Raw genomic sequence first — 13,687 nt, forward strand, 5'->3', positions numbered from 1 at the left:
GCGTCGGAATGTGGCGACTCGGGGCTTTTTACAGTAACTTAATTGAAGCCTACTTATGACAATGAGCGATTATTATTATTAATTATTATTAGGGCACATGAGTAAATTTATCACAAATCAGTATCTGGAATCTCTTTCCATTGTACATTAATCTTCATTTAGATACTATTACCACGTGACTACTTGCCTAAAGTAAGACACGAAAAGACCCAAAGGTCAGTTTAAGCTTTAAAAAAAAAGCGATATTCCCCGTCGGGTTCCTCTGGACCCCCGGCAGCACACCCACGTTTGTAAGTTTGCCAATGGCGTGAGGTGGCCACAACGGGAAACCCCATTGGCCGGCTGTGGGAATGGAGAATCCCGCTGGCCGTGGGGGCCCACCAGAAAATGCAGCTGGCGGACCAGATAAACCAGCCCAATATCTTTAATATACTGTGAAATTCCCGCGAATCACCCAGAGTAACCTTTAAAACAACGTACGTCCCTGAAATTTTTGCACATTTAATAATAATAATAATCTTTATTAGTGTCACAAGTAGGCTTACATTAACACTGCAATGAAGTTACTGTGAAAAGCCCCCAGTCGCCACATTCCGGCGCCTGTTCGGGTACGCAGAGGGAGAATTCAGAATGCCCAATTCACCTAACAAGCACGTCTTTCGGGACTTGTGGGAGGGAACCAGAGGACCTGGAGGAAACCCACACATACACAGCGAGGACGTGCAGACTCCGCACAGACAGTGACCCAAGCCAGGAATCAAACCCAGGCCCCTGGCACTTGAAGCAGCAGTGCTAGCGTCTGTGCCACCTACTTCTCTGCCTCCAAGCTGCAGTATTGTTTTAAAAAACATGATAAAAATAGCAATGATGTTCAAGACAGGCTGGAATAGATAACTTCCATCAGAGTATTAAGTTTAAAAAACTGTTTTAACAGTGTCGTTCTTAACACATGCTGATGCGTTTCCACATCTCTTATGTTGACACAGAAACAGCTGTTGCACCAAGATTTTCCCTTTCGGTGTGAAGAATGCTACAAAAGGGAAGTCCAAGTCAACCTCTGCGGTTCAAGTGCAGACATCGCCGATAGCATTATTACCAGGAAAACACTTAAATATTTTTGTTTGACATTATTGTGTCCTTTATTTCAACAACCGCAGTACTTCAATGAAAATTAACACCTCCATTAAAATAGCAGGCAGACATGTCAAGCAGCCCACTGTTAATATCAGCAACCGACTATTTATAAATAGAAGAGCCGGATGTGAACTAACAGCTTTGATCTACTGTCAGTTTTGCTAAGTAACACTTTTCTGCAAAAGAAAACTTGCTTTGCATTGAATAATAAGATAAAAATTGATGAGCCTCAGTGTACAATGCCACATAATGGTCCCGCACTCACAAATTCATGAGATTTTGTTGGTATACTCTTTCTGTATTTTAGTTTTTTTCTCTGTCTGAAAAAATCATTTTCCTCATGATCGTTGGAACTGGAAGGAAAAGGAAATCCTATTTGTCTCCAATGAGGCTGGATTTTGGGCAGCACGGTGGCATAGTGGTTCGCACAATTGTTTCACAGCTCCAGGGTCCCAGGTTCGATTCCCCACTGGGTCTCTGTCTGTGAGGAGTCTGTACGTTCTCCCCGTGTGTGCATGGGTTTCCTCCAGGTGCTCTGGTTTCCTCTCACTGTCCAAAGATGTGCAGGTTAGGTGGATTGGCCATGCTAAATTGCCCTTAGTGTCCAAAATTGCATTAGTGTTGGGTGGGGTTACTGGGTTATGGGGATAGGGTGGAGATGTGGGCCTGGGTGGACCTTTCCAAGAACCGGTGCAGACTTGATGGGCCGAATAGCCTCCTTCCGTACGGTAAATTCTATGATTCAATTTGAACAGAATCCCCAAAGGTTAAAGTTTTTTTTAAACCCACCATATCCCTCAATGCCAGCTGCAATTTTTCCAGTATATCAGGCAAAGACATTACGGGTTGAATGACCTCCTACTGTGCTGCGTCATTCTGTGATTGGTAACCACATTGGAAACTAATGTGTATTTGAGCATTGACACTGGCTGTACCCTGGGAAAAGAGTCGGCCATTTAACCTCTTGAGTCTGTTCCAACGTTCGTGAGATCATGGCTGGTCTGTGACCCAACTTCATATTATTTGCTCATATTCCTGAAAAGGTTTGGTTGACAAAATCAAATTTATACTCACAATGATCAATTACCTGGGTATCAACTATCATTTTCAGGAGAGATTTCCAAACCTCGACCATCCTTTTGCGGCGCAGTGGGAAGACCGTCCATGGGGCTCCCTGCCCTTGACTTAATCGGGGCAAATGGTAGAGTCCCGTCCCGGAACCTCCCGACCCAATTTAATGCCATCGCCCCACAAAAGCTGACTCACAGGAAGGTATTAAATTCTGCTTTCAAGAATGGTCTGGCTCTAGTTTTAATGATTAAGAGTTTTCGGCCAGGATTCCACATTCTGGAGTCCATAAGTGTGCCTGCCAGCGGTGAATAGGGATTGGTTCCCGTTGGCACTAGGAGCATGCCATTCTGAAAAAAATAAACTTTTGGGAATCAGCTTCTTGATACATCGGCTACTGAGAAGGGCGAACCTAATATCTCAGACAGGTGCCGCACCTTTGAGATCGGAGAACAAGCAGGGCACCACCCCATCCTAATCACTGGCAAGACTCACCGCCCTCAGAACACAGAACACCCCCCATGCCCCCCCCCATTCAGCACCCCCCAGACCCCACCTCATTCTCCTCCCCCTTCAAGGCCTGCCCCTTGGCAATGCCAACCTGGCACCTTACAGTCTGAGGGGGTGGCAAGATGGTAAGAACCCTCCCAACAATTGTTTTCAGGATGCCAAGAGGGGCCCTTCCTGGGAGGTGGGGGACAGGGGGGGGGGGGGGGGGGGGGGGGGGGGGGGGTGGGCGGGGGGGCTTGTGCTGGACTGGAGGAGCTCAGATAGTGGGTATTCCTTGGGATGGAGCACCTTGGACTGCTCTTCCCATCTGAAACCCTTAAAATCATTAAACAGTCAATCTGTATATAAAAGATAAGGTTTTCCCATAATAAGGGGATCAGAGGTTATGGGGGAAAGGCAGGAGAATGGGGGGATGGAATGGGGATGAGAAAAATATCAGCCATGATTGAATCGGGGCAGACTCAACGGGCCGAGTGGCCTAATTCTGCTCCTATGTCTTATGGTCTTATAAAGTGAAAATGTACTCCTCTGTACCCCTAAACCATTTAGACAGTCACTCTCACAAATACAGATCGCTAATAATAGTGTAAGTGTTCTTATCTACACTCTTCAAACAATGGCCAGAATTCTCCAACCGCTATGATTCACGTTTTCCGCTGGCAGCATATGGGTTTCCCAGTGGCATGGGCTAGCTTCAATGGGAAATTCCATTGGCAAGCAGTGGGAGTGTAGAATGCCATCACCAGCGAGCAGTGCACCTCCGAGAAACACATAGCTGGGGGACCGGAATCCCAGCCCAGAAAGTAAGGATGTAAGTTTTCTCATAATAAAGTGATAATGATACCATTTGTACCCCTAAATCCTTTAAAATGTCTGTCAGTATGCCAAGTTTCAAGGTCTGTGAGATGAAGGTAAAGGTAATCCCTTTAAAGCGGTGGAAACCTTCAAAGTGGTCTTCACAGTCAGTTTTATTACCTTTCAAGCATTGAAGTCAGTGCGTATGGCCAGGAGGCTGACTGCTTTGAACTAGATTGTTAACATTGAATTTCATACTCCATTGCCTGCTGAAAGCATCATGATTGACAGCTCGTTAGAACTTCAAACGGTAGAATCAGATTATTTAGTTTCATAGCTCTGCTGAGATCCATTAAGTCAGGGTAGAAGCTATTTCTCCAACGACAATTTTTTAATCAGTCTGCCTCTTTGATCTCGGGGAAAGAACAGGTGTGGGGACTGCCCCTTCACTTTCCATGAAGCACTCCAAAACAAAAACTGACACCTTAATGGGTTTAATGGCTGCAACGGGGAGAGCAGCCAAAGAGACCCCAAACCAAGGAAGACTCCCAATGAGCCCCACCAGCCCAGCAAAAGCCCTCTGACCCCCACGTCCCAGGAACGGCTATCCTTGGCACCCTGGCAAAAATTGTTGGGAGGGTAATTGCCACCTTCCAACATCTCGGACTAAAAGCCACCATTGGTGAATTGCACCAATTCACGCCAGCGGGACTCCTGGCTGCTGGGGCTGGAGCATCTCACCTGGCTTGTGAATGGCATGTCCTGCCTGGCTATGACATGTAAAATAGGTCGAATGAGCTATTTGCATGGTCTCAGCAAGCTGGGGCAGGAATCCCGACTGGGCTGTCGGGGAACCAGCTATGGTCGGCGGGGTGGGCATGGAGACCCGTGACCGATTTGTCGCCCGACGCGACTCTCTGTGCCCCCGCCAGTGGATTCTCCGCCCAATCGGGATTCCCAACCCAGGGAACGGAGAACTCCAGCCTCAATTTTTTATTTGCCCAACTACAAGAAAAAAATATATGTTCTGCACGTGGAAATGAGATGTGCACACCGGTTTGGTTTTTGTGGTTTTTAGCCCAGCAATTTTACACTAAAATACCTGGTTCTAGATTCCCCAATCAGTGGAAATGCCTTCTCTCTGCCTACTCTAGTAATCCCCTGGCTTTCCCTTAGCCGTTCGAGTTTTTTTATAGTATCCCTTTCACCTTTTGAAGCAAGGCAATGCATATTAAACTGAAGTATTCTTTTTTATTTATTTGTGTGCATAGCTGTTCACCCATTGCTCCAGTAGCAAGCAAAATCTGTCACAACAAAGTGGAACAAATATGAATATTAAAGCTGAACAAGCAAAATTTTGATAAATGTACACTCATTGTTTGAAATAGCTTCATATTTAAGATAAGATGTGAGGATTTTTGAACATAACTGAATAGGTTGGAATTAAACAACAAATGCTGGGAATGCTCAGCAACACTGGCAGCACCTATGGAGAGACAGAGTTAATGGACAGATTTTTGCGATGGAAAAATTGGTTGTGTCCAAGCTCGCCATCTTATTTAGGAATGGAGCCAGGGTTTAGTTGCTGCCGGCCCAATCAAAGGGTTGGAGGCTCTACAAGCACTGCAGCCCCAATGGGAGGTTTGAGTGCAGCTCATGCAGATTATTGACTGCAAGGACATCACAACATGGACTTGCCCTCATTGACCTACATATGAAGCATTAAATCTATACTGATGGTCGTCATGTCGGGGCAAACCCTCCACTGCATCTCTCTCAACCTCAGTTGTGGTCTTTCGGGCAGATAATCAAAATGCAACCTCTTGCTCCAGTGACCTCCCTGGACTGCGACAGGGTGGCCACCTCCAATAAGTGGCGGCCTTTGGACCAGCTGGCGGGGCTGTTCCACAATCCACAAAATGCTGGTGAATCGTCAAAATTTCCCCATAATTGCAGCCTTAAATATCCAAATTGGCTGCCCAAATCTGTGGTAGATGTCAACGATCTATTTCCCACGTCACCCTGGGAAACTTCGCCAGTGATGAGATGATGTCAGGGAAACATTCTGACACCAGCTTGTAACTATTTCCCTGGCACGCCGGCTTCCAAGTCCATGACCTTGGGAGCCAGGTAAATTCAGTCTAATGCTCCCACCTGCAGGTCTTACTGATCCTGAGCCATGTAGAAACACTGACTGCCAATAACTAGCAGTTTCTAACAGATAAGACGTGGGAGAAATTAAGCATCCTGAACACCAGTTTATACACAGGTGGTTGCCAAATGCAAACATTTGTTCTGATGACAGGTTCTTCATTCATGCCTCGGAACTTTCTTCGACGGCAACTGGATGGCATTCGTCAGCTTTTGAGATTGGTATCTGACAGTTAATCCAATTCTGCAGAGGAAGGAAAAACTCAATTTAATATTAATTCATTTGGTTTTCTTCAGTTATCATAGGACCTTAAAACGAAACGCTGCTGAAGCAGGCACAGTACTGGGGGCAGTACGAGGCCGGCAGTGTTCCGTGGTGGGAGAGGTCCATGGGGGACGGGGGTGGGTGGTGATGGTGCGATTCCCTTTTTAATTATTTGCGCTGGGGCGCCTTTTAAAAAAGGGGTCTTATATTTTAAAAACCCAAGTCGCCAGCATGACGTCATGGGTCCCGCCGCTTAACTTATTTTTTTTTAAGGTTTCGACAAATATGGCCTTGGGTCCAGCAGCTACCACCGTGTTTTTGCTACCCGCTGTGCCACGCTGCTGAAAAATGAGAAAATTCTGCCCATTATTTTATTCGTTCAACTATTTAGCCAATGATCATTTGAATGTTATTGAATCTGTTTCAGGCTGTACATCTGAGATCATTACAACTCTGTAAAATAAACTTTCCCTCATGTTGCCTGTGGTTATTTTTCCAATAACCTTAAAACTGTCTGTCTTTTGATTACCATTTCTCATTATTTACTCAATGTAAACTGATGTGTTGGGTACTCTGGATCTGTGGAGACTGCCTTTACCTCAGCAGTGACATAGACAGGCTACCAACACTTGTAATAGTACAACTCTATTTTATTAAGCTAGGAACTGTTGAACATTCTTTCACTGTGGGTCGACACTATGTTAGATTAAACTGAAGACCTATGCCTATCCTGACCAGTCTAAACTATTAGCAGGGGGCAGCACGGTAGCATTGAGGTTAGCACAATTGCTTCACAGCTCCAGGGTCCCAGGTTCGATTCCGGCTTGGCTCACTGCCTGTGCGGAGACGGCACATCCTCCCCGTGTGCCGGTGCAGACTCGATGGGCCGAATGGCCTTCTTCTGCACTGTAAATTCTATGATATCCATGACATCCACAATTCTACAGTGTATTTGCATCCAAAGTACTCAGAAGCATTCAAATGACATTAAAGGCATAATTAATGGGGGAACATATTTTCAACATTGGCATTTTTCTTTCAAAATCATCATGGTGGAGTGGATATCAAGCCAGCACACACCATGACTGTTAAGAATTAACAACATGGTATATCAAATAAAGTCGTTTCTTCAATTTCTATATTTGAGTATATATATCCACATGTTGCTTATAATATATCATTCCATTCCATGGACTGGTGAGTGAGGCCCAAGGACTGAAGCAACAGCACTGATTGAGGCCTGAGGACCAGAGCAACAATGGTGAGTGAGGCTCGAGTACTGGTACCCCAGCAGTGAGTGAGGCCTGGGCACTGACGCCCCAGCAGTGAGTGAGGCCTGGGTGCTGGTACCCCAGCAGTGAGTGAGGCCCGAGCACTGGTACCTCAGCAGTGATTGAGGCCTGGGCACTGGTACCCCAGCAGTGAGTGAGGCCTGGGCACAGACGCCCCAGCAGTGATTGAGGCCTGGGCACTGACGCCCCAGCAGTGTGAGGCCTGGGTGCTGGTACCCCAGCAGTGAGTGAGGCCTGGGCACTGACACCCCAGCAGTGATTGAGGCCTGGGCACTGACGCCCCAGCAGTGAGTGAGGCCTGAGCACTGGTGCCCCAGCAGTGAGTGAGGCCTGGGCACTGACGCCCCAGCAGTGAGTGAGGCCCGAGCACTGGTACCCCAGCAGTGAGTGAGGCCTGGGCACTGACGCCCCAGCAGTGATTGAGGCCTGGGCACTGACGCCCCAGCACTGAGTGAGGCCTGAGCACTGGCACCCCATCAGTGAGTGAGGCCTGGGCACTGACGCCCCAGCACTGAGTGAGGCCTGAGCACTGGTGCCCCAGCAGTGAGTGAGGCCTGGGCACTGAAGCCCAAGGAGTGAGTGAGGCCTGGGCCTGGTACCCCAGCAGTGAGTGAGGCCTGGGCACTGGTGCCCCAGCAGTGGGTGAGGCCTGAGGACCGGTACCCCAGCAGTGAGTGAGGCCCGAGCCTGGTACCCCAGCAGTGAGTGAGGCCCGAGCACTGGTGCCCCAGCAGTGGGTGAGGCCTGAGGACCGGTACCCCAGCAGTGAGTGAGGCCCGAGCCTGGTACCCCAGCAGTGAGTGAGGCCTGAGGACTGGTACCCCAGCAGTGAGTGAGGCCCAAGCCTGGTACCCCAGCAGTGAGTGAGGCCCAAGCACTGGTACCCCAGCAGTGAGTGAGGCCCGAGCACTGACGCCCCAGCAGTGAGTGAGGCCTGGGCACTGGTGCCCCAGCAGTGGGTGAGGCCTGAGGACTGGTACCCCAGCAGTGAGTGAGGCCTGGGCACTGGTACCCCAGCAGTGAGTGAGGCCTGGGCACTGACGCCCCAGCAGTGAGTGAGGCCTGGGCACTGGTACCCCAGCAGTGAGTGAGGCCTGGGCACTGACGCCCCAGCAGTGAGTGAGGCCTGGGCACTGGTACCCCAGCAGTGAGTGAGGCCTGAGCACTGACGCCCCAGCAGTGAGTGAGGCCTGGGCACTGACGCCCCAGCAGTGAGTGAGGCCTGGGCACTGACGCCCCAGCAGTGAGTGAGGCCTGGGCACTGATGCCCAAGCAGTGGGTGAGGCCTGAGCACTGGTACCCCAGCAGCGAGTGAGGCCCGAGCACTGACGCCCCAGCAGTGAGTGAGGCCCGAGCACTGACGCCCCAGCAGTGAGTGAGGCCTGGGCACTAGTACCCCAGCAGTGAGTGAGGCCTGGGCACTGACGCCCCAGAAGTGAGTGAGGCTTGGGCACTGACGCCCCAGCAGTGAGGGAGGCCTGGGCACTGACACCCCAGCAGTGAGTGAGGCCTGGGCACTGATGCCCCAGCAGTGGGTGAGGCCTGAGCACTGGTACCGCAGCAGTGAGTGAGGCCCGAGCACTGGTACCCCAGCAGTGAGTGAGGCCCGAGCACTGACGCCCCAGCAGTGTGTGAGGCCCGAGCACTGACGCCCCAGCAGTGAGTGAGGCCTGAGCACTGGTGCCCCAGCAGTGAGTGAGGCCTGGGCACTGACGCCCCAGTAGTGAGTGAGACCTGGGCACTGACGCCCCAGCAGTGAGTGAGGCCTGGGCACTGACGCCCCGGCAGTGAGTGTGGCCTGGGCACTGGTACCCCAGCAGTGAGTGAGGCCGAGCACTGACGCCCCAGCAGTGAGTGAGGCCTGAGCACTGGTGCCCCAGCATTGAGTGAGGCCTGGGCACTGACGCCCCAGTAGTGAGTGAGGCCCGAGCACTGACGCCCCAGCAGTGAGTGAGGCCTGGGCACTGGTACCCCAGCAGTGAGTGAGGCCTGGGCACTGACGCCCCGGCAGTGAGTGTGGCCTGAGCACTGGTGCCCCAGCAGTGAGTGAGGCCCGAGCACTGGTGCCCCAGCAGTGAGTGAGGCCCGAGCACTGGTACCCCAGCAGTGAGTGAGGCCTGGGCACTGGTACCCCAGCAGTGAGTGAGGCCTGTGCACTGGTACCCCAGCAGTGAGTGAGGACTGGGCACTGACGCCCCAGCAGTCGATGAGGCTTGAGCACTGGTATCCCAGCAGTGAGTGAGGCCTGGGCACTGACGCCCCAGCAGTTGGTGAGGCCTGAGCACTGGTACCCCAGCAGTGATTGAGGCCTGGGAACTTACTCCCCAGCAGTGGGTGAGGCCTGAGCACTGACGCCCCAGCAGTGAGTGAGGCCTGGGCACTGATGCCCCAGCAGTGAGTGAGGCCCAAGCCTGGTACCCCAGCAGTGAGTGAGGCCCGAGCACTGGTACCCCAGCAGTGAGTGAGGCCCGAGCACTGACGCCCCAGCAGTGGGTGAGGCCCGAGCACTGACGCCCCAGCAGTGAGTGAGGCCTGAGCACTGGCGCCCCAGCAGTGAGTGAGGCCCGAGCACTGACGCCCCAGCAGTGAGTGAGGACCGAGCACTGACGCCCCAGCAGTGAGTGTGGCCTGGGCACTGACGCCCCAGCAGTGAGTGAGGCCCGAGCACTGGTGCCCCAGTAGTGAGTAAGGCCTGGGCACTGATGCCCCAGCAGTGAGTGAGGCCTGGGCACTGGTGCCCCAGCAGTGAGTGAGGCCTGGGCACTGGTGCCCCAGTAGTGAGTGAGGCCTGGGCACTGACGCCCAGCAGTGAATGAGGTCTGAGCCCTGGTGCCCCAGCAGTGAGTGAGGCCCGAGCGCTGGTACCCCAGCAGTGAGTGAGGCCTGGGCTCCGACGCCCCAGCAGTGAGTGAGGCCTGGGCACTGATGCCCCAGCATTGAGTGAGGCCTGGGCAGTGATGCCCCAGCAGTGAGTGAGGCCTGGGCACTGGTACCCCAGCAGTGAGTGAGGCCTGGGCACTGACGCCCCAGCAGTGAGTGAGGCCTGGGCACTGGTACCCCAGCAGTGAGTGAGGCCTGGGCACTGACGCCCCAGCAGTGAGTGAGGCCCGAGCCTGGTACCCCAGCAGTGAGTGAGGCCTGGGCACTGACGTCCCAGCAGTGAGTGAGGCCTGAGCACTGACGCCCCAGCAATGAGTGAGGGCCGAGCACTGGTACCCCAGCAGTGAGTGAGGCCTGGGCACTGGTACCCCAGCAGTGAGTGAGGCCTGTGCACTGGTACCCCAGCAGTGAGTGAGGACTGGGCACTGACGCCCCAGCAGTCGATGAGGCTTGAGCACTGGTATCCCAGCAGTGAGTGAGGCCTGGGCACTGACGCCCCAGCAGTTGGTGAGGCCTGAGCACTGGTACCCCAGCAGTGATTGAGGCCTGGGAACTTACTCCCCAGCAGTGGGTGAGGCCTGAGCACTGACGCCCCAGCAGTGAGTGAGGCCTGGGCACTGATGCCCCAGCAGTGAGTGAGGCCCAAGCCTGGTACCCCAGCAGTGAGTGAGGCCCGAGCACTGGTACCCCAGCAGTGAGTGAGGCCCGAGCACTGACGCCCCAGCAGTGGGTGAGGCCCGAGCACTGACGCCCCAGCAGTGAGTGAGGCCTGAGCACTGGCGCCCCAGCAGTGAGTGAGGCCCGAGCACTGACGCCCCAGCAGTGAGTGAGGACCGAGCACTGATGCCCCAGCAGTGAGTGTGGCCTGGGCACTGACGCCCCAGCAGTGAGTGAGGCCCGAGCACTGGTGCCCCAGTAGTGAGTAAGGCCTGGGCACTGATGCCCCAGCAGTGAGTGAGGCCTGGGCACTGGTGCCCCAGCAGTGAGTGAGGCCTGGGCACTGGTGCCCCAGTAGTGAGTGAGGCCTGGGCACTGACGCCCAGCAGTGAATGAGGTCTGAGCCCTGGTGCCCCAGCAGTGAGTGAGGCCCGAGCGCTGGTACCCCAGCAGTGAGTGAGGCCTGGGCTCCGACGCCCCAGCAGTGAGTGAGGCCTGGGCACTGATGCCCCAGCATTGAGTGAGGCCTGGGCAGTGATGCCCCAGCAGTGAGTGAGGCCTGGGCACTGGTACCCCAGCAGTGAGTGAGGCCTGGGCACTGACGCCCCAGCAGTGAGTGAGGCCTGGGCACTGGTACCCCAGCAGTGAGTGAGGCCTGGGCACTGACGCCCCAGCAGTGAGTGAGGCCCGAGCCTGGTACCCCAGCAGTGAGTGAGGCCTGGGCACTGACGTCCCAGCAGTGAGTGAGGCCTGAGCACTGACGCCCCAGCAATGAGTGAGGGCCGAACACTGGTGCCCCAGCAGTGAGTGAGGCCCGAGCACTGACGCCCCGGCAATGAAGGAGGCCCGAGCACTTATTCACCAGAAGTGACTGCGCCCGAACTCAATTAGGGGCACACCAACTGTTGGCTCTCCTCCGAAGTGCTGCCCCACTGCAGGATTGCCAGACCTGGGAGAATCTGGCTTAAAACAGATCCTAGCATGGGTGAGAACCAGAGGCGGGATTCCCCCCCCCACCCGCTGGGTCGGAGATTCGCCCCCGCCGGTTGCCGAATTCTCCAGCGCCGGGGATTTGACAGGGGCGGGAATCGCGCCGCGCCAGTCGGCGGCCGCTAACAGCGGGCCCCCACCCCCGGCGATACTCCGGCCCGCAATGGGCCGAGTGGCCACGGGTTTACGGTTGGTCCTGCAGGTACTTTCCGGTGGGACCTGGCTCCGCGTGCGGCCTCCAGGGCCCTCGGGGGAGCGCAGGAGGATCTGGCCGCGGGAGGTACCCCCAAGGTGGCCTGGCCCGCGATCGAAGCCCACCAATCCGCGGGTGGGCCTGTGCCCTGGGGGGCACTCTATTCCTCCGCGTCAGCCGCTGTAACAGTCCGCGATGGCCGACGTGGAGATGAACACCCCTGCGATCCCGCGCATGCGCCACCTCGCGCTTGGTCAGCGGAGGCCCTTCGGTGCCAGCCAGTGCTGCGCAAACTGCTCTGGGGCTGTCCTAGCCCCTGAAGGTGCGGCGGATTCCGCACCTCCGGGCAGTCTGACGCCGGAGTGGGTCACGCCACTCCTTCGCGCCCGAGTTGTCCGCCCCGCCGGTTTTCGCGGAATCCTGCCCCTGACTACATCGGTTAAGGCAGGCAGGGAGAATCAGATACTGTTTGGTGCTTGTCACAAATCTTGGCCGGAATGCACAAGCCATTTACACCGGCAGGTTCCTCCGGTTCTGCCAGCAGCACATCGCCGTGCGAGAATCTTGGTTCCTTCCCGTGGCTTCAATCTGAATTCCCAATTACAGTGGCGTGACCAGAGAATTATGCCACCAACGAACAGTGGGCTGCCTCCAGCCACCGAGAATATGCAGCTGGGAGGACAGAGAATCCTGCCGCCCCCCCCCCCCCCCCCCATTTTGACCTCTCCCGGAATTCTCCCCACATAGCAGGATTTGCATTGGATGCAAAGTGGCCGGTGAATCGCCTCCTCGAATAACTATTTGGCTTGAAACCGCTGACATGCATCCAATCATAATGTAAGTGTGTCTATGGCCGCGGTTTTGCGCCCACGGCGATGTGGACACAACATATCACGAGACTTGCAAAGCGGGAATGCTGCCAGCGAGATCTTGTTCCCGATTCTCTCCCCCTCCCCATTCCCGACTTTAATGTAACGACGTTCTTGCCAAAGAAAGCTGGGAACCCCATCTCAATAAACACAAATACTAGTTAAAAATCTCCGGCCGTTAGGATTGTTTGTTCCCACCTACAGAACATTCCAGCACACGGGTTTCCCAGCGACGTGGAGTGGCTTCAATGGGAAATACCATTGACAAGCAGCGGGAGTAGAGAAGTACGCAACTGGGGCACTAGATGATTCTGCGCATAATTAGCAGGATTCCCCGCCATATCCTCTCCCAACATTTGGAATTATTCCCTCGCCAACGTCATGCCATGTTGGCAAGGTTTCCCATTCCTTTTTAAAAACGTGAACCAGGCGTATGGCGGCTTGATCTTGTCGGCAAGCAGAGGGGAAATAGTGCGTCCGTTTTGGACGCAGGCCCGACGATCGGTGGGCACCGATCACGGGCCTGTCCCCTCCCGAGCCTAACGGTGGTGCTCCCGCCCCAAACGGGCCTCTGGATGCCCCAAACCGGCATCCAGCGCCCGTTTTTACGACGGCAGCAAGCAGGTGTGTTTGCTGCCGTGACAAAACGGGCATAAAGGCCCGGCCGCTTGGCCCATCGGCCGCGGAGAATCGCCGCTCGTCATAAAAAACGGCGAGCGGCGATTCGTGACGTGGGTCGGGCGTGGGGGGGGGGGGGGGGGGGAGAATAGCGGGAGGGCGCAAAAAATGTCGGGAGGCCCTCCCGCTATTCTCCCAACCGGAATCGGCAGCGGAGAATCGCGCCAACAGAGTGAGAGAAGTTAGAACTGGTTGGTTATAATAG

At 54.4% G+C, this 13,687-nt stretch overlaps 1 protein-coding gene across 4 annotated transcripts in view; it reads right to left on the reverse strand.

The window, feature by feature from the left end:
* Positions 1-4,736: 4,736 nt before the first annotated feature.
* The window catches only part of LOC119977853 (interleukin-13 receptor subunit alpha-1-like), a 56,256-nt gene continuing 47,305 nt past the window's right edge, over positions 4,737-13,687 (reverse strand). For all 4 annotated transcript variants that reach the window (XM_038819104.1, XM_038819105.1, XM_038819102.1 and 1 more), the window contains one exon: positions 4,737-5,902. In XM_038819104.1, the coding sequence (XP_038675032.1) occupies positions 5,822-5,902 (81 nt within the window). In that variant the 3' untranslated portion in view covers positions 4,737-5,821. The remainder of the gene's footprint in view (positions 5,903-13,687) is intronic.

The sequence above is a fragment of the Scyliorhinus canicula genome, chromosome 14 (assembly GCF_902713615.1).
Source record: "Scyliorhinus canicula chromosome 14, sScyCan1.1, whole genome shotgun sequence".
In the NCBI taxonomy this organism is placed as follows: Eukaryota; Metazoa; Chordata; class Chondrichthyes; order Carcharhiniformes; family Scyliorhinidae; genus Scyliorhinus; species Scyliorhinus canicula.